The 20,780-nt window shown below is 38.8% G+C and overlaps 2 protein-coding genes across 3 annotated transcripts; both read right to left on the reverse strand.

Moving 5' to 3' along the window:
• Positions 1 to 481: 481 nt before the first annotated feature.
• LOC102797074 (protocadherin Fat 4) lies at positions 482 to 14,746 on the reverse strand. Its single transcript, XM_006796699.3, has 16 exons — positions 14,600 to 14,746; positions 14,189 to 14,429; positions 13,654 to 13,995; positions 11,237 to 12,147; positions 10,953 to 11,127; positions 10,656 to 10,836; positions 10,263 to 10,513; positions 5,825 to 10,156; positions 5,619 to 5,720; positions 4,227 to 4,528; positions 3,626 to 3,711; positions 3,337 to 3,516; positions 3,052 to 3,179; positions 2,744 to 2,958; positions 2,393 to 2,648; positions 482 to 2,135 (listed from the first exon to the last, which is right to left on the reverse strand). Exons 1-16 carry the CDS (start codon positions 14,654 to 14,656, stop codon positions 757 to 759), a joined length of 9,138 nt encoding a protein of 3,045 aa, XP_006796762.3. The 5' UTR covers positions 14,657 to 14,746; the 3' UTR covers positions 482 to 756.
• A 2,469-nt stretch (positions 14,747 to 17,215) lies between these two features.
• Positions 17,216 to 19,862, reverse strand: hmgb1b (high mobility group box 1b). Of its 2 annotated transcripts, none has more exons than XM_006796563.3 (5): positions 19,695 to 19,862; positions 18,448 to 18,603; positions 18,203 to 18,348; positions 17,912 to 18,086; positions 17,216 to 17,813 (listed from the first exon to the last, which is right to left on the reverse strand). In XM_006796563.3, exons 2-5 carry the CDS (start codon positions 18,592 to 18,594, stop codon positions 17,676 to 17,678), a joined length of 606 nt encoding a protein of 201 aa, XP_006796626.1. In that variant the 5' UTR covers positions 18,595 to 18,603; positions 19,695 to 19,862; the 3' UTR covers positions 17,216 to 17,675. The 2 variants fall into 2 exon arrangements, with proteins under 2 accessions (XP_006796626.1, XP_006796627.1); XM_006796564.3 differs by lacking the exon at positions 19,695 to 19,862 and adding an exon at positions 19,237 to 19,364.
• Positions 19,863 to 20,780: the final 918 nt, after the last annotated feature.

Consider the following 20,780-nt stretch of genomic DNA (forward strand, 5'->3'; position numbering starts at 1 on the left):
TAGACTCACCCAACTCCAGCCCGACGCCTCAACGTGCCACGAAGAGGTCTAAGCCACCCTGTATCTATAATCCACAAGCACCAAGCCAGCAACCACGGCAAAACAGCCCATCAAGTGTTACCAGGTGATATCCTTAATAATATTTTACCACAGAATTTTAGAAAATTAAGATACACGTGGGTATATTGAAGGTATGTGCAGGAGATTGTTTAATTATTTGAAAATTCTAAATGTTACAGGACATTATAGACTGAAACTGAGACTCTCACAGCAGATTTCCTTATCTCTTTAGTATAAACCTTCCTTTTGCATGTTTTAACCAGTTCCCTATTCCCAGTATGCAAACAGCATCTTCGTGCAGCATCAAAAAACAGATTAAAAAACAATCGGTGAAAGAAATATGTCTAGATATTGAGAACAATTTGAAGCCTATGAACAATTTTATTGTCCATTAAGATTAAATGCTGTTATTGATCTATGTGTGTTCATTTAAAGTGAACTGTGAGACAAAATCTCTGGCTATTCTGAAGATACACAATTAACTTTTACCTGACAAGTCTTTCAAGATAACCAGCAACAAATTGATGAAGTAAAAATGAACAGGTTCTTTGTCCACTCAGTAATGAATTTATGTTGTTATGTTATTGATCAAGTAGACATTTTAACTATAGATAATAATATCACAAATTCTAGAATGTGCAACAGTTAGACTATCCAGATGAAACCTTTGTTAAATCTATATGGGTGATATGAAAATCAAATAATTTCTTCTATGTCACTTTGTATGTCATTACTATTACTGGCTTCACTGGATAGGCATGCAATATCTTCAAATACAGGGGCATAGCTGCTAAAAGGTAGGTGCATATTTAAAATATTTTCCCACTGCTCAAATATACCTACGGGAATACTCTCTTTATCAACAGATAGACTTGTTTGTTTGAAGAATGGGTTGAAAGGTAGGTTCTGTTGTTGCCCTAATGAATGGTCATGTATGTAATTCCCACCAGTGACAACAGAAAACTGTCTGAACTCAGACTCTGAGCACATAAGCGTGCCCTCCGTTTCACTTTCACATGAATCATCCACCATTGTGATTTGGTCTGTGGCTCCACATTTCAGAGCTGATTGATGCAATGTTTTTTTCACAGGAGTGTTTAGCTTGCTAATTTCTTCAAAAGTGAGACATTGCATTGGCTCCAGGAATTCTGGCTGTATGAATCTCTTTGTGTAACAAGAATCTGTCTGCTGGGACTGTTTTGAATGAAACTTATTCAGCAACTGTTCATTTATCAAAGTAACATTTTGAGGCTTTGGGGAGCTTTTGTCATCACTAGAGCTTTCTTTCTTAAATCCTGCAAACAGCATCCTCAAATCTCCCCACTGTTTCGGATCAGCTTTCACACATTTTGAGCTGTATAGATGCTTCTGCCAGCTGAGTTTCAGTGAGGTATCATCTGAATGAAATGCACTACAGATGCTGCCGACTTCATAATACTCAACCTCACTCTTTGGTAATGGCTGAACATTTGACAGACTGTTATCACAGTATATCTCTGCACTTGACTTTGACTGATTGGTACTCATGAGGTCAGGTCTGTTCCCTTTTTCTGGTGACAGAGCTTCTGTGGGCATTGTGTTGTCATCAAAGGAAAACGCTTTGTTGTCTGCCCCATGCTCTGTTTTCACTGGTAAGCTCGCACTCTGACATCTTGAATGAGAATGTTTTACTTTGTAAAGGCCAACACACATTACTGCAATCACCAGAATGGCGATGAGAGGAAGAACCACGGCAATGAGCCACAGTGGCAGGTTGCCTTGCATTTCAGAGCAGTGATCATGGCTATCCTTTGTGGAGATGCATATATCACAGAAATGGTCAGTAACATTGTGTAAACAGATGCAGGAGTTGTTCTGCACAACAGGTTCACATGTCCAGTGATTTTGACAGTGTGAGAGACAAGATCTGCTGGGACCATCCTTCTCAGAGCATCCTGAAGGGAGGCAAAAATGCGGAAAGCTGCAGTTGGTCTGGGTGAGAGTCGAGCTTGGCCTGACATCCACCATTATGCTGTGTCCGCTGACAGGCAGAGAGTAACCTGTCACATTGAAATACTGCACACATCCACTGAACCCTGTCATAAAAAACAAAGCAGGTTCAGAGGTCCACTTACTTCCACGTTACTCCTTCAGTTTAACTTTACTGGTACATGTTGCTTTTAGAGTGATCAGTTTCAGTTCAGGTAAGAAGATCCACTCTGATTACACAGTTATCCAAAACTCTCATCAAGTGCAATGACAAGACTGTATGCAGTGTATATTTTCTGGCCTTCATTTCACATGTTGTACAAAAGTTGGCATTTTAAAAACTGACTTTAACAATAAACTTTACCTGATTGATTGACTGTTTCTCTTGTGGGAGCAGCACCAAGAGTGATCTTCTCTATGCTAAGTGGAGTGAGATCCATACTTTGGCCAGTGATGTTCAAAACTGGTTTACCATCCACAGAGAGGAAAGTGTTCTGTCCCCTGCTGAACAAGGAGAGGAGATGCCAAACCCCATCAGCCACAGGAGGGTCCACAGAGAAGTCTGACAGGTGTCCCAAAAGTGCATCTTCAAAAATGTAGACAGGCTTCTTGTCTTTTATCTGAATAAAGGGGAAAAACAGTTTCATACTTGAATATAGAATACAAGACGTGTATATAGTTAGATAGTTGGGTTAGTTAGTTGGATTTCACCTACCTTCAGCATAATATATGCTCTCTGTCCACGGATGAACATCAGCACACCATCATGTTTGGTCTTGAACTTGATGTTAATCGTTTGTTGGTCTCTGTTTAATCCCAATTTTTCATCCAAAATGTCTTTCATCAGGTAGTCTCTTTTAAATTTCTCCTTAATTACATAATCAATGTGGTCACTGCCATTAAATTTCAAAACAAGTTCCTCTGACATTTCTGTTTAAAAAAAAAGTTTAAAAAAACTCAATTTAATCTTCTGCACCTGATTTTAAAACAGAAGCTCAATATCATATGTACTATTATTTATACCTTTGTCACAGTTTTTTCCAGTAAAAGGGCTTTTGCACTCGCAAAAATAGTTGGACCAAAGGTCATGACACACACCACCATTCTTGCATGGGACACTATAGCATAATGCCACTGCTGCTCGAGGACACCTAAAGATAAACAGTAAGACATTTATATATGTGTGTGTATATATATATATATATATATATATATATATATATATATATATATATATATATATAGATATAGATATAGTATATATTAAAGTATAAAGACATCTACATGCACTAATTTTAATAAGCCTGCCTGTCAAAGATGTTATATGCCGCTAGGGCCATTGAGGGTCTCAGGAGGATGCCATTAAGATGAAAGTTTCGGATACATCCAACAAAGTCATGGGTTCTTATCTGAGAAGGATGCACTAAAATAGCTTCAGTAGTTCTTAATCCTCCAAAGGTCATATTACTGTTGCCAACATCAAGTGTCCTAATTGGCGATAAAGACAAAGAAAGTAAAAAATTGAAAAACGAAAAAATATTGCTTACATGAAGATGAAAATTAGAAATAATATTCCAATTAAATATTTCACTGCTACCTTTCTGAAATACTTCCATCATTCGTTGAAAAACAGAATCTATTGTTTTCGTCATCTGTGCAGTTGTCCACATGCAGTGAACCCATCTGTGAAATGCAATAAAGATATATGAATGTAACTCAAATTCAATAAAATATGCTAATGTATTAAAGTACTCAGATTACTTTTTCAATGAAGAAACATAAAACATTACTTCTGCAGTTCAAGTAAACAGTTATTTTCTTATTTAAATAAGTAATTCATTGATAGTAGACATACTATTAGCCACTTTGTTGGGTACAACAGTCGAACTCATTGTTAATCAACTAATCATGGCAGCACCTCAAGGGATTAAGGCAACATAATGGGAATGTAAAATGATTTAAATGACTTTAAACATAGCATTGTTGTTGGTGCCAGTTGGGCTGATTTAAGTGTTTCAGAAACTGCTGATCTAAAAGATCAGTATACTCAGAGGTAAATGTATTGCTAAGTTGCTCATGTAATGCAAAGTACTCTAATGAGTAAACATTTCTCTGCAGGCAACCCTGTAACCTGGCAGTTGTTTTTTTGTTGTTGTTGTTTTTTGTAAACCTCTTATACTGATATATTTAAAACTCACGCTGCCAATCCTCCTGGCAATAACACTGTGAAAATATCCATCTGCAACTTGCTTGTATGTTTGCAACCTCACAGGTCCTGAACCCAGATCATAAGAGAGATGTACTGCTCCATCCAGTATCTCCAGTGCAAAGAACTCTCTGCTGTTTGAACCTCCTGGATTGTAGAGGAGGAGGGAGTCCCTCTGCACTGTGGCAAACTCCAAGGAGATTAAATTAGTCCTACGATCCAGTGGTGGAAACTCCATGAAGGACAGCTCCTCAAAGCCATAACTGTGATCCTCACACCGGACTCCACTGACTCCTAACATAAAGATGAGTTCCATATTATTTTTTCCCATTTAATTCTTAGAAAACCTCTTAGCATATTTCATATATGTGCATAAACAGATAGCATATATAGCCACTGATATCACCCATTGATGTGAAGTCTTAGGCTGAGCATTTTGCTGTTGCTATTTTGTTATTTCGAAACTGTATAACAAGCAAACGGTGGATCTTGCTGATATTGCAAGGAATACTTCATATAGACAAGCTTTATCTTTCTTCTGGACACTAATATGCATCATAGTTTACACAATTAATCTCATCTTATATTCAGTATGACATGAAACTAGCGGCTCAGCTGGAATCTCATGAGGAAAGCTTATACAGACCAAGCGAGTTGAGGACATCTTTTGCACCCAGAGGAGTCACAAACTGGTACACATGACAAAGAATGCAGATTTAAGTCAATTCTTACTGGTTTCACTTTTTAGACCAGACCTTTGGTGATACAACCACTCTTGAATTTTGTTAAGCTTCAAGTTAGGGGTAGTCACTTTGATTGACAGATGTGTTGACAAAGTTACAAGCCACAAAGTAGAGGCCTGTACATAGGTCAGTGGATAAATGACCCTTTGGTACCCATGCTCCGACCTCAGTAAATATTTTTGTGTTGATTTTATACTTATTTTGTAAATTGTGGCCTCAGTTAGAGTCAAGAAGGAAAACAAAGCAGGGTATGCTTTAGGCCTGATTTAGATCTTTGTAGAGCCTACAGTGTAACCTACATGTGTCCAAGGGGACTGAGGAGTTTGCACTTATGTTGGAGGTTACATTGTGAAGTTTCCAGTTGAAGCATAAATTAGGTGTTAGAGTGGGTTTACCTTGTGACTGACAAGTTATCACTCTTCCTGGATTAAAATTGATGCTAACAAAATGCTCAGCTTAAAGCTTCACAATGAGACATAACTAAACAGTGGGTGTCATCAGCTTTGCTATGTCCATCATTTGTATACAGTTTGTTACAAGCAACCCTTTTTTTTTCTAAATATATGCAAGAAAGTGTGTCTTTCCTAAGATTTTACACTTTTGTAGACAAATGTACATCTAGCATTATGTATCATTCTTACCAAAGTGACAATTACAAGAGAATCCTGTTTGTGAATTAATGCAGATACCATGAACACAGGGTGATGATTTGCAGTAGTCTATGAACTCATCACAGGTTTCTCCTAAAACAATTAAATAAAAAAGAAGTTTTATTTTTTTTTAAATTAACAGTTGGTTCTCACATATTAATTTTTTTTCCTATCTATCTATACATGAGAAAATGTACCTCCAAATCCAGGCACACAGTGGCACTGATATCCATCCTTGGAGGGGATACAAGTCCCACCATTTTGGCACTTCACCTTCAGGCATCCATTGACATCAGCAGCGCAGTGGGAACCAGAGAAGCCAACCTGACAGTGACAGAAGAAACTTCCCACTGTATTCACACATGTGCCTTTATTCTCACAGGGATTTAGCTCACATTCATCAATTTCTTCTTCACACAGTGAACCAGTAAATCCGGATGGACAAGTACAGTTAAAAATCTCTTTCTTTGGCGCAACAAAGATGACCGCTACACTTTCAAGGACGGCAACCTCCTGGCTGATGTAAATATTTTTGTGGCATGATGCTCCATTTTGACAAGGGCTGCTCAGACATGGATCACTGGTGATGTGAGAAATTGTCACATTGCTCTGAGCTTCCAGTAATTTCTTGTGTCCAGATGATATACCACTCGCCACCTCTCTGCTAAGGTACTGACCGTTGTAATTTTTGACTGCAGCCAACAGAAGGATTTCCCACCCAATATGTTTGATTCCAAATACATGAGTCTTAGAGGCTTGTAGGTTAAACAGACTGTCCAGAGCTTTTACAAACCTCAAATAGTTATTAGACAAAAACTGCTCTACTGAAGATGATGACACATAGAATAATATACAATTGTCTATAGAAGCGTTTGTAAAACCTTTGTAGTTAACATAGACGCTGTTGTTTACGGGAAAGTGCAGCTGGTCTGTAGCTTCAATGGAGATGTTAAACGTAGCTTCGCCTTGAAAGGGAAAAGACCACAGCTCACATGTGCCATTAAGGATTGTGAACATGTGAGTTGGCCCACTTTTGATGGTGCAGTTGAATCTGTCAGACTCGTCCTGATCCTCAGGATGGACATTACCAATCATGCCACCTTGGAAAGAACTACCAAAATATTTCACCTCAATAAAGATATTTCTTGCCATTGAAGGGTTATCGTTTTCATCCACAACCCTGATGTGGAAGGTTGATGTTGATGATAGTGGCAAAGGAAATCCTGAATCCCTGACAGCCACAAGCACTTGATATGCAGAGATTTGTTCCCGATCAATTGGGCGGGTGGTGAGCAGAACTCCATCAGGAGTGAGAGAAAAAGCACTGGCCACTGAGGAGTCTAATAACCAGTACATAAAAGGGCCTTGGTTGGGTGGTAAATCAGAGTCAAATGCAGTTAATTTAGTGACTATGGTGCCTTCAGGCTGATTTTCTCTCACATGAGCTTCAGTTGATGTGAGTTTGGGGGCATTGTCATTAATATCACCAATAGTCACAATGACATTAGTAGTCCCAGTGGCTGGTGGAGAGCCATTATCTGTGGCTATAACAGTAAGATTATAGACTGGCCAGACTTCTCTGTCCAGTGGAGAATTCACAGAAATGATACCATTAGATGGATCAATAGAGAAGGAGAAATTCGTATTTCCATGCTCAATGGTGAAGAAGAAATGATTCCAGTTAACAATGGAGTCCTCATCCACAGCACTCACAGTTGCCACAGATGTCCCAATTGGGGTGTCTTCTGTAACATTCGCCATATAGCGTGGAGATGTGAACATGGGAGCTTCATTTGTGTCAATCACACTGACGTGGACAAAAGTCTCATCTATATCTGTGCCAGTAATAACACCAGAGTTCTTGGCCAGAACTTTCAAAACTACATGGCTGTTGCCTTGTTTCCTCAAACTATTGGTCGTATATACGTCTCCAGAACGTTCGTGAATTTCAAAGCTCTTTGTTTTTTTCCTGGCAAACAAAAAGTAAAACACTTGACCTTCAGAGCCTCGGTCACCATCTGTAGCCGTCACTTTTCCAATAACAGTTCCAATAGGCACGTTTTTAAGTACTGAGAAGTTAAATTCTTTTTTGATGAATCTAGGCGTGAACTCATTAACATCTGAGATTTGGATGACAACATGTGCTAAACTAAATAAAGCATGTCCTCCAGTATTGGAACCTTTGATTGTTAAATCAAACATCTGCTCTTGCTCATAATCAAACATGGCCAAAGTGGTGATGGTGCCATTTCCTGAATCAACTGCAAATTTATCTATATGGCCACCAATGAGAGAGTAGAATATTTGTGCATTTGCACCTGAGTCAATATCTGTGGCTGTTACAACAAGAACATTCGTTCCAACAGCTGAGTTTTCACGAACTGATGTTATGTACTCTGAGGATGAAAAGACTGGGGGATTGTCGTTCACATCCATGACTAACACCGTGACATTTAATGTGCCAGTTTTAGAGAACCAGCCCTCATCTTTAGCTTTAATTTGGAAATGATAAATACTTTGTTCTTCAAAGTCAAGCTCTCTGATCAGTGTTATCAGTCCAGAAAATTCTCCCACAGATAGTGGTAAAAATTGATTTTCTGGGGTAATGTTGTATGTGATCGCCCCATTGGGACCATAATCCCCATCTTCTGCTTGAATATTTCCTATTACTGATCCTACAGGCAGGTCCTCAGGGACAGAGAAAGTAACATAAGATTTGCTAAAGCTCGGAGTAAATTGATTCCTCCCAGTAATTTGGAAAGTGATTTCAGCTTGGGATGTTAAAGGGGGGGTGCCCTCATCTTCAGCCACAGCTATTAAAGTGAGGATCTGATTTTCATTCTCTCCTAAAGTCTGATTTAAAATTAGTTTTCCAGTGTCACCTTGAATCCAAAAGAAATCAGATGCATTCCCTCCATTCAAAAAATACTTAATGCTACTATTGCCATTGACATCCAGATCTACTGCTGTAAACTGGACCACCTCACTTCCCACAGCCAGGTGATAAGGAATAGCCATCAAGGGTTGTAAAGGGAAAAACATAGGAGGGTGGTGGTTGTATTGTTCTAATCTTACTCTGATAGTGACATTACTATGCAGGGAGATACTGCCACGGTCAAAAGCAGTAACTGTAAATTGATAGATTTCAAAATTACAGTCACGTAACATCAGGGGCTTCTTTGTATAGATTTCACCAGTGGTAGCGTTCAGCCAAAACTCCTCATGTGGAGGGTCAATAACATAGAAAATCTCACTGTTTTTCCCAATGTCTGCATCTGTAGCAAGAATCTGCAAAATAAACGCCTCTTCATCTTTTGTTTCAGGGAGGATAATGCTATAGAAATGTTCAGAAAATACTGGTCTGTTATCATTGACGTCTAAAATGACTATAGTCACATCTGTGCTTATACTCCATGCTGAATCATTTGCACTTACTTTAAGGATATAATGATCCTGCATTTCCCTGTCCAAAACTCCTCCAACGGTGATGTAGCCAGTGGTGAAATCAATATTAAAAAGCATGTCATCACTTTGCTCAACTATCGAGTAATTAATCACTGCATTGGCATCAGTGTCAACATCTGTAGACGTGACTTTTATAATTGTCTGTCCAACAGGGGTATCTTCAGACACCTCTGTGAGAAAAATCTGAGAAAATAGAGGGGCATTATCATTTCTGTCTAAAACAGTGATGATAACAGTTGCTTTGTCTTTGTGAAGCGTGTTTTCTAGTTCTTCTGCTTCAACTGTTAAATTAAATTCAGGAATATGTTCTCTGTCTAAGCTTACAGTGGTACTCAAATAACCATTTTCAGGGTCAATTGTGAAGAAGTTACCGTGGTTTCCGTCTGTTATGTTGTATTGCACTGTGCCATAATAGCCAGAATCTGCATCAATTGCAAGTACATCACAAACCACGGTAGGCGGGGAGTTCTCAAAAACCTCACACCTGTACTCAGCTTGAGTAAACTGTGGGAAATTATCATTTGCATCAATGATGTTTATGTGAATTTCAGAAAAAGAGGAGAAAGGAGGCAAGCCTGAGTCTCTGGCTTCTATCAACAAAGAAAAATCTTTTTTGCTCTCAAAATCCAATGGTCTCTCTACTATCAGGGCTCCACTTGAATGATCGATGTGAAACATGTTTTCAAAGTTTCCAGAAGCGAGATAAAAAGTGACAGGTTCAGCTCTAATACTCAGGGCAGATACCACAGCCACCAGTGTTTCCACTCGCTCATCCTCTGTGAGGGAATAACTCAGAACATCCACATTCATCTTTGGGAAATCAGCGATGTTCTGAAACCTGACACTAATAGTTGTGGTGTCAAATTTGGGATCTTCCCCAGAATCTTCCACACGCACAGTGACAATAACATCATCCACTGACTGTAGAGCCGCTGAAGTGAAAACAGTGCCACTGTAAGGATCGATTGAAAACATATCAGAGCTTTCTCCCTGTAACGAATAATGTAGTTCTGCATTGATCTCAATGTCGTCATCTGATGCTCTCACTGCACAAACAACAGAGCCTGCAGAAAAAAAAAAAAAGGGGGGGGAATAATACAATATTAATACAATTGCCAATATTACCCAGAGTAAAACATATAGCTGTCAAATAGAAAAGTAATCTCTCACCTGGAGCTAACTTGGTTGGCACATAGGCCACATAAGGCCCATTCACAAACTGGGGCCAGTGGTCATTAATATCTCCAATAAGTACAGTAACAAGCACAGAGGTGGACAGAGGCTGAATAGGATGCTTATCACTTGCAGTCACTTCCAAATTATAAATGGCCACTGTCTCCCTGTCCAGTATGTTTGTTGTAAATAGCTCTCCAGATGTTTCATCAATGGCAAAAGGCACATTGAGGTTTTCCATAGAATAGCTAAACAAAACAAATAAAAATAAAAACAGTGCGCTATGCAAAACTCTGAAAGTTACTCTAATATAACACAGTCATTAAATTCAGAAGATTATAAAAATACTATAAAAGCATTTTGTTTTAAGAAACAAATTATCACATTTACCTTACTTCCCCACTGACACCCTCGTCGACATCAGAAGCAATTATCACAGCAAACACAGTGCCTATAAGACTGTCCTCAGGCACTATGGTGTTGTAGACTTCCTCTGTAAACTCTGGGTGGTTATCATTGACATCGTCAACTATGATGTGCACAGTCAAAGTGCCTGTTAGAGATGGCAGTCCTTCAAATGACAGTGGAAGTCATCATCAAACAGTGTGAAGTAAGTATTAGAAAAACATAGACCATTATTTCCATACTGAATTAAGTATCTTGCAGTTTTATTTGGATAGAAGTTACCTGAATCAACAGCAGTGATGGTGACTATATATAGCGACTCCTTCTCTCTGTCTAAGGTGTGCAAAATATGAAATGTGCCACTGGGAGTGATAGAAAATAAATTATATCCATTTCCTTTCTCTATAAAATAGGTAAGCTGACTGTTGTTTCCTAAATCTTCATCCAAAGCTGAGACCTGGCAAAATTTTAAAAACAAAAAGAAAAAAACAATAACAGAAAATAAATAAATAAATAAAAAGACAAACATTAAAACGCTGTTGTTTTTCAGCAGAATTTTACTGCACCTGATATGTTAGCTGAGTTGGATCCTCCTCATTCTCCTTCATATGAATGGTCAATGTTTCTGGAACAAACTGGGGTGCAAAGTCATTGACATCCATCACTGTGATATGGATTGCAGCACTAGCAGATCTGGGTATGTTCCCCCGATCTACAGCAGTTATCATCAACGTGTAGTTTGAGTCCCTCTCTCTATCTAGTTCATCCATGACTGTGAGAACTCCTCGAACTATGTCCACCACAAATGGACCAATCTGGGCCAACATGTACCGTACTTGTCCATTGGATCCAATGTCTTGATCGTGAGCCTGAACCTGCAGCAGGCTTGTTCCCCTGGGGATATCCTCTCTGACTGTCAGGTTATAACTGCTTTGTAAAAACTCAGGGTCATGATCATTCACATCCTCAACATGCACTGTGAGTTTCATAGTGGTTGCCAGCATGGGTAAGCCTTCATCAGTAGCTATTATAGTAACAGTCAGAGTATCTACTTCTTCTCTGTCTAATAACTCCTCCAGGTATATCTTTCCACTTCTGTTATCAATGCTGAATATCCCACCGGAGGTGTTTAAATAATACAAAACCCTCCCGTTGGATCCAGCGTCTTCATCCTCAGCATGAGCAGTTATTACAACAGAATGCAGTGCAGTGTCTTCTGGTATACTAACACTTTCGGCTGACACAAACATTGGAGCATTGTCGTTGACATCTTCAGTAATCACAATAACACGCGCTGTACTTGTGAATTGTAAAGATGCAGGCTGGGCACAGTCATTGGCTGCCACAGTCAGATTGTAGTAGGACTGTCTCTCCCTGTCCAGAGGTTTGTTAAGGCATAAGGTACCAGTGGAATCTGTGACAAACACTTCCTCGTCGTCACCACTGATCACTCTCAGTGTCATTTTTCCATTATCACCTTGCAGACAAGAAAATATAGCATGTGAATTATTAAAAAGGATAAAATGGGTTTAGACTTGTTGTCAAGTAAGATATCAGTTACAGACATCGATTATAGACCTTTCTTGGAAGCATAACTAAAAATGATAAATGCATTACATTATACTTTCTGAAAACACATTTGTATCATAATCCTTATATTTTCATTGCAGTTGTCTTAAACCTGTATAAATCAAAGGGCAAAATGAGGCGCTTGAATGTGAACTGTGAAAAATGTGTGTTTTTACATCAATGACTTACAGGGCTAAAGTTCAATCTAGCTGCTGATTCCTTTCTGTCATTTTATTTATATGAAATATGTTTTCTTAACAAATACACTATTCCACAGAATACTTGACAACAGCCTCTCATTAACTTTATCTGAACAGTGAAATACAGGGATGGTTATGGGTGTGATCCCCACTGACTACATGAATGTATAAATCATTTGCTTGAGGAGCAGCTCCAATAAAATAATAATAATAATAATAATAATGCAATGCGGAAAGAATGTATCCTGTATTACTACAAATGCAGGATTCATTTAAATATTTTATGTAATATAATGTACAGTCACTGGCCATTTTGTTAGGTACACCTGTTCAACTGCTCTTTAACACAAAGGAATCAGCCAATCACATTGCAGCAACACATTTAGGCATGTAGACATTGTCGTGATAAACTGCTGAAATTGAAACTGAGTGTCAGAAGGCAAAAGAAAGGTGATTTAAATGGCTTTGAATGTTGTGTGACTGTTAGTGCTGGATGAATCTGGAGACCATCTCTAAGATTTGCAGAGAATGGTCTGAAAAAGAGAAAATGTCCAGTGTGGCAGTTCTGTTAGAGAAAATGCCTTGTTGATGCCAGAGGTCAGAAGAGAATGGCTGGACTGCTTCAAGCAGAGACAGCAAGACAACTGTAACTTAAATAATCACTTGCTACTACCAAAATATTTAGAAGAACATTTCTTCTGCTCTTCTACATACTTCAAACTTTGAAGCAGATGGGTTACAAAAGCAGATGATCACACTGAGCGTCATTCCTGTCAGTTAAGAACAGGAAACTGAGGCTAAAATTCACATTGGCTCACCAACATTGGACAACAGAAAATTAGGAAAATGTTGCTTTAACCCTTTCGTGCATGAATTATGACAACCTCAATCAGGATTGTTTTCTTAAGTTTTCTTATTCATCTGTAGGCATGAAAAAAAGATTTTTGAATTTAATTTTTTCTTAACATCTTGTCTTTTAAATGCCCACTTAGGTGGACAACATCACCTTTGGAGTGGGTGGCAGGGTTTGGAGTGACACATTAGTTTCCAGTGTAGTGGTTTATGTGCAAGTACACACTGACACAAATACAAGAAAACAGCCTTTGAATAGCTGTCCAATGTAGTGATCACTATGTGTGAAAGGGTTAAGGTGAAAGTAAAATCCATTGAACGTATGATGGCAGTAACATTTCATATTCACTTTGCACACTTACCCTCATCTTTATCTGACACATTCAGAGACAGGAAACAAGTTCCAATGTTTGTGTTCTCCAATAACACTGCAGAAAAGGTATCTTGACTGAAAACAGGGAGGTTGTCATTCACATCTAGCAAATTGAAATACACCCTGATACCAGATACCTGCAGATCCCCCTGCTGCGCCTCCACTGTGAGAATGTAGAACCTTTGTGCTTCAAAATCCAGGCTGCGGGTTAATAGGAACTCCCCCGAGAAAGGGCTGAGGAGGAATAGGTTCTCACCGTCATCCTCCTGAACTGAGTATGTGATAGCTGTGAGACTCTCAAACTGTGTTTCCACTTTTCCCACGATTGTTCCTGTGAACACAGTGAAAAAAAATAAAATAAATAATAATAATAATAATACTAGTGGATTGAGCAGCACAGTTATGTCAAAATGGAATAATTTGAAGTATATTTGAAATGGGGACCCAAAGTTACACATTAATATTTCAAAAAATAATCTGTCAGCTAACATGCATATGCGCTTACATGGGGAAAGATGACTAACCTGGTAGTGTGTCTTCTTTCACTTGAAACGAGTAAACAGTTTTGGAGAAAGCCATCTGTGTTCGCCATCTGTTATGAGGGTGTAGGCTTACTTCACCATGCTCCAGCACAGCATCAACAGACGAAGGATACCAGGAGGGGAGCGTATGCTGCCCTAGTATGATATCTGCAAGCTCCCTCACACTACTTACATTCACCCTATTTCCAGATGAAAGTTTATGAGATGATGTAGTAATAAACACCTGAAGAAGGCAAGGAGTCACAGTTTCGAAGCAAGCATAAATGGTCAACTTCTGAAGTAATAAAATTATTGGAGATATGTAAAATGTGCTGGAAGCCTTAAACACAAATAGACATCTAAACTAAATTCGAAGCCAGTTATCAAAACACATCAACCAACAGGCCAACTTACCACAAAGTGAATAATAATAATAATTATATATTTCCTCCTACATCCGGTAGAATCCATTATAAAGTTTACTTCTTCAGCGCCTCTTTGTTGATCATAGTTACAAAATCAAGTAATAATAGCACACAAAACAGACGTGGCACTAAATAGTAAAATCCCAGAACTGTGCAGCCCCCACACAAGCCCAACAAATGGTAAAGTATTAAAGCTGTATCCATGGTGATTACTCAATCTGTTCAGCTTGTAATCCTGACTGACACGCCTCTTTGACATCACTCTATGCAAATCCTGCAGCTGGGGAGGAAAAAAAAGTTTCGTGGGACTTGAGAGTGAAGCAGATTACATTTTCTTTTCTATTTATTTGCTAATGAAAAAAGCAGAAGGTTGAGGAAGGTTGAAGAAAAATTACCAGGTAAAAAGCATTAATAGTATATCCAGCTATGGTTTACTGAATCAGTATGTTTTATATTCTCGACATGGATTTTGCTATTGAGGTTATTCAGCGTAGGCATGAAATGGACTCTCTGAACAGTTGCCTGCAGTAAGGTAGCCTAGAGGCAGACTTTGTTGTTGCATATCAGATGGGGGGTTTCATTCAGAGACAGAATGGCATTCATTCAATTGGTAAAAAGGGAGTGAAAAGAAGGGGAAAAACTATTCAGAATCACAGGTCTCAAAACTGACTTGACATGATACTGTAGAGCAATGTCAAACAGACAGAAACCGTTTGCCAACTACAAGGCAATGTCTTTTAGAGCAAATGTAATTCATTTTTAATCATTTTAACTGATATTGAATTATTAACTTTTTATTTAATATTCAAAATTCAGTTGCTGCTGGTCTTACTAAACTCTTCTTTCTAAAGAAACAGGGCTTTTACCATCTTTATGCTTGCTTCCAATAAAAAACAACTGTTGTGACCCTAATGTTAACTACATGCAGGAACACTGAGCTTGTTTGTGTGTCAGACCTACTGAAAGGAGAACACAGAGGTTTCATTCATATTTGCTAACACTTCTAAGAACGGTTACTGCAAAGGAAAACACTACTGAGAAAAGCCTGATGAATGGACATGTGAACCCCCTCTAAGTGATGGTGAGGCCACCGTGCCTGTGAGCTTGCCTCCAGTTACAGGGAATTGCAACTCAATACGACCAAGGGATCACAAAAGGTCCCTGCCTTGGGAAAGAGAGCACTCGGAGAAGGAGTACTTTTCTTATGTACATTTGGTACTTGGCTGGGAATAAAATACACCCATAATAATATCATGTAGTGGAGAATCTTCTTGTGCTTTTTGCATTGATTATCCAAGCCTCTGGAACTCTCCAGGAGGAAAGCAAAAACTATTCCTTCAAAAGAAATTCCCTAATCTGGTGTTTTGATCATTTTTTGGGTGACTGCTAACAGCTGTCCCTTTAAACCAGGCAGTGATCCCCCATGTCCTACAGATGGAGTCATTATCATCCTGAAAAAAAAACCCCACTCTGTAGAACCTATATGGACTTGTTGCTTGTGTGCGCATGACAAAACAAGTATAGTTTAAAGTTTTTTAATGCCACACACACACATACACATACAGGTTTTTTATATCATGGCACCACCCTCTGGATTGAGGTTGCTCAAACTACTGTAGCATGATCGATGTTTTTTACTTTCCAGAGAGTTTATAAAACATTGCTGAGGATGTGAATGCCTTAGCACTTTGCAAATAACAGCCATTGGGCAATATTTTTTTCTTAAATTGTTAAAATCAATAAAAGTTTGTTTATTTTCCAATAGAACAATGTGATATCCTTAATTGTGTTCGTATTACTTGCTATTGTCAAATATCTGTCCTTCTGGCTTAATAATTCCATGAGTCCAGTACTGGTAAGTAAGAATTATTACTTGTCAATTATCCTTAGTCATTTGTGCCATTAGCAATCTGTTTACATAAAAAGCCTCAAACTCTGAATTACTCATAGATTAACTAGTATTGTGAACTTGATTGAAAAAGGTACATTTATTATTCAAGACTTAAAAAATGGACTACTGACTTGACAGTTTTGCGGATAATGATGGTTATCCTCAACAAGAGGTTAAGTCTCATTTGTGAAAAAGGCAAGCTGTTTGCAGACTGCAGTATTTAAACATCTGTCTAAAGGGGAAGTGTGATATAAAGAGAAGATTGTCAAGGTAAGTCAAATCAGGAACTTGGGAGAGCTTTGCAAACAGAGAACTGAGGCCGGTGACAGAGGATTAAGATCCACCACACATGGACGTCTAGTGGCTCAGTACTAGGAAAGGAGCTACAACTGCCGCATTCCTAATACTGAACCACTAGATTTTAGAGTACTTCTTGCTTTCCGCTGCTGACAGGCTTTATAGAGATTCTTATTTCCTTTTACAGCAAGACCTAGGAGCTTCCCACAGCACCAAAACTACCAAATAGCTTGCTGACCGCATTATTGGGCAGCTAACAAACCTGAACCCAAGAGGAAGATGAGAAACACCCAACACAGAATTACAGATGGACTGAAGGGCCCTATTTGCATGTAAAGAATATAGAATACATGGAAGTTTGGTAGTTTTTAGATTTTGTGAGATGATTAAAATTAGGAGGAAAAAAACAAACTTGTTAAAAAAAAAAAAAACGACCTTTATTGAAGACATTCTTGAATGTCGACAGCTGCATTTGATATTAGAGTGGTATTCAAAGAACAATAAAAAGACATTGGGACAGCACATAAAAAAATATTTTTCAAAATAAACAAAAATACACTAGCAACTCAGAAATCTCATTTTTGAGTTGGAACACCTAAAGACTAGTTACTTTCATACTTATTTGTAGTCCTCCTAGACTGTTACATAATATGGCAGGGGTAAAGTACTACCACTAGAAAATTCCAAACGTAAGATATGTAGTGTTGACTTTACAAAAAAACCAAAAGAAAAAGAAAAGGAGAATAACACTGTACATCTTAAAAACATCAAATATACACATGATCTTGGTCAATCTGACTTCGGTTTTTCAAGATGGTGAATTGAGATATAAGGATATATGGCATAAACAAAACTGCAGGTCCCATCCCCAAGTGAGCTACTCATCATCATCATCCTCATCTTCCTCTTCTTCTTCTCCTTCCTCTTCTTCTTCTTCATTGTCATCATCATCATCATCAGCTGCAGCAGCTGGTCCTGAATCCACTTTTCCCTTTGTGCGGTAAGCAACAATATCCTGTAACAGAGAGATAAGCTCTTTTCCATGCTCCACAAACAATAACATTTTTCTATCAAATCAACAAGTTTAACTTCCATGTCATTTTGGATTATCACCTTGTCATATTTCTCCTTCAACTTGGCAGCCTTCTTCTCATATGGCTGCTTTTCTTCCGCAGATGAGCTATTCCACATCTCTCCCAACTTCTTTGCTGTGTCCCCAATGGAAAGGCCTGGATTTTCACTTTTTATTTTTGGGCGAAAATCTGCACAGAAGAGGAAAAATGCAGACCTGTGGGGGGAAAAGAAGGAAATGGAAAAAAACAAAACAAAAATGTTGCTGTTTAATTGCTCAAAATACCCCTACAGTCTGAAAGAAAATGAGAAAGTGTAGATTATGGCACATACGGTGGTCTCTTGGGGGCATTGGGGTCCTTGAATCGCTTCTTCTTCTGGCCCTTGGGAGGCACGTAATTCTTCATTTCCCGCTCATAACGCAACTTGTCTTGCTTGGCCATGTCTTCAAACTTGCCTTTCTCTTTTGGTGACATTGTCTTTGGAGAAACACAGCCAGTTTTAAACAATCTAAAAAATAAAATACTGAATTTAGAAAAATGAAAATAAAATCTAATATTATGAATAATTCCTTTTACCTTCCATCGCTCAGAGCATTTCTTGGAGAACTCTGAGAAGTTGACACTGGCATCAGGGTGTTTCTTCTTATGCTCCTCCCGGCATGTCTGCACAAAGTAGGCATATGAGGACATTTTGCCCCTCGGCTTCTTTGGATCCTTCCCCATTTTGGCTTACTAAATTTTAAGGAGAGAAAATACATAGTTTTAAATTCAAAGTATACCAGCACGTTCATGCAATGTAAGTAATAGCATCTGAATGGCCCTCGCCAATTGTCTGCCTCCTACTCCATCAGTTCCTCACATCTATTGTTTAAACTGGGTGGTGGGAGGAGGGTGCCTGGGGTGACTGATGATCCATTGTATGAAGAGGCTAGCATTTATTAAAACTACAATCAGCTACACATTACTCTACTGGCGCGTTAGATCAAACGTTTAGCTATACAAGCTAGTAAAAACAGTATAGTGCTGTTTAATTTTAGCACTCCGACAATATAACGTGAAGCTAACCGGCTAAAGGTTCTACGTGAACACATTAGCGTCCACCTCATTTGATTGTTCATTAGCTTTTAGCCATCTTGCTTTGTGTCCTCTTGCTATCAGCGTTAGCCTTCAAGCTAGGCTAGCATGTCACGGTGCTCATCTCGGGAGACGATTATGAAAATGGCTGATTAGACTGCTAACAATGGCTAGCTGCCCGTTTTCAAACACCCCTTACGTCCTTCAGGACAAATTTGCCTGTTACTGCTGTCACCTGTCTAAACGCTAAAGATTATTCGACTAAAAGTTTAGTGAAAGTCGTACTAATACCGGAGAATGATGCTCTGCCTGTATCACCGTACTCCGGTTGCCTCAGCACCAGTCAACGGTATTAACCTACATTCAACAACCAGCTAGCGCTAGCCTTTATGGTAGCATCCAGCCACCTTTAGCACGCACCACAGCAGCGGACGTTACGTTAAGCGAAGTGCGGCAGACAGTTAACTCGACCATCAGGGCTCTTGTCCTTTAACCCAATGGGCACTTTATTTTGGTTATTACTCATGGCCGTGGTGAATGTCACTGTACGGTAACTACTTAGCCAAGTTAGCAAGATAACGTTAAACACCAGGAGCTTGACACTGAGTTAGCATCCCATTCACCTCAGCCATGCAACCAACTACGTACAACGTTAATGTATACTGTGCAAAGCATATCCCAGAGCATTGTTTCATTCATAAGAGCCGCACACTATTCGCTTTGTTTAAGATTACGTTTATAGTGCTTACCCCTACAGCGCTATATGAGGCCAGCCGCACGTCGGTACGTCTCAAACAATGGGACGAAAAGCACCGTCAGTGCGCGGTCTTTTGGCTGCGAGAATCCGTCTGTGTTTATTCTGTGTGTTGGGCACCGGCTGTCGGACATTGGCTGCCGCCAACTCCTTGGAGTATCTTATTGGACACGCGCTGTCAGTCCTGCTTGTTGAACGGTTGGTTGTTCAAAACACGGCGGTGTGATGGCGCTCGGCTTGAATGGCAGTGAGTTTAACTGCAAGGAAACACAAACGGAAAGAAATGCAGAGCCCATTAGTAAAAAACAAAAAGGAAAGACTAGCAATTTGAAGTTACTCCTAAGCTTTTAAAGGAGCATTATCAGCGAATCATATCGTTTACGTGACACACTGCTTTGAGGGTGTTTGTCCCCGTTCTGATTTATTTATTGTCTATTTTACCACATGTACATGTTAAAGCAAGTTTTAATATTAGACAAGAATGAATTAAAAATGTTTTTAAATGATAGTTTCATTTATCCAGCGAAATATTAATTATTATTAAATAATAATGAATTAAGTATGATTTAACACATTTTTTGAAAAGCGGAGTTCAATTTCACTGGCTATGGAAAGCACTTAATTAGGTTTTGACAAAATGAAGTGGTCTTTAGTGATGTGCAATTCCACTGATTTCCTTTCCGATCCGATACCAAGTAAAATTCAGGGTGGTATCGACGATACTGATCCGATACCGATACTTTGTACAAAAACTTAATGTTTCATTGTATTTCATAATACAATATATAATTGTATTATGTAATTGTAATAATAATATAATAATATAGCTTCATAATGATTACAGAACATTAGACTACTTGTTCTTATTGCTTAATAATGCAGAATTATCATATAGAAATTTAAAAAAAACTTGAAGTTGTGCTCTATTTGAGCATGTTGCCTGCCTGCAACACTAAAGGACTCCACAAGATACGTCTGTCTCGCCCTAGCAGCAACTGTCCCTCTCCTCCTCTTCAGTTCGCCTCAACATAAGCTCATCATATTCTGTGATATGATTTACTCTGAGGTGTTTGACGAGGTT

The sequence above is a fragment of the Neolamprologus brichardi genome, chromosome 14 (assembly GCF_056152115.1).
Source record: "Neolamprologus brichardi isolate AB-2024 chromosome 14, ASM5615211v1, whole genome shotgun sequence".
Taxonomy (NCBI): Eukaryota; Metazoa; Chordata; class Actinopteri; order Cichliformes; family Cichlidae; genus Neolamprologus; species Neolamprologus brichardi.

Bases quoted from the DNA above. Each gene is read 5' to 3' on its own strand.
- LOC102797074 (XM_006796699.3), bottom strand. From the start codon at position 14,656: ATGGATTCTACCGGATGTAGGAGGAAATATATAATTATTATTATTATT. The intron at 10,837-10,952 runs GTAACTTCTATC...TGTCATTTGAAG, and splicing joins CATCACTGCTGTTGATTCAG to GACTGCCATCTCTAACAGGC. The intron at 2,136-2,392 runs GTAAAGTTTATT...TTTTTATGACAG, and splicing joins AGAAACAGTCAATCAATCAG to GGTTCAGTGGATGTGTGCAG.
- hmgb1b (XM_006796563.3), bottom strand. From the start codon at position 18,594: ATGGGGAAGGATCCAAAGAAGCCGAGGGGCAAAATGTCCTCATATGCC. The intron at 18,349-18,447 runs GTAAAAGGAATT...GTTTCTCCAAAG, and splicing joins AATGCTCTGAGCGATGGAAG to ACAATGTCACCAAAAGAGAA. The intron at 18,087-18,202 runs GTATGTGCCATA...TTCCCCCCACAG, and splicing joins AATGCCCCCAAGAGACCACC to GTCTGCATTTTTCCTCTTCT.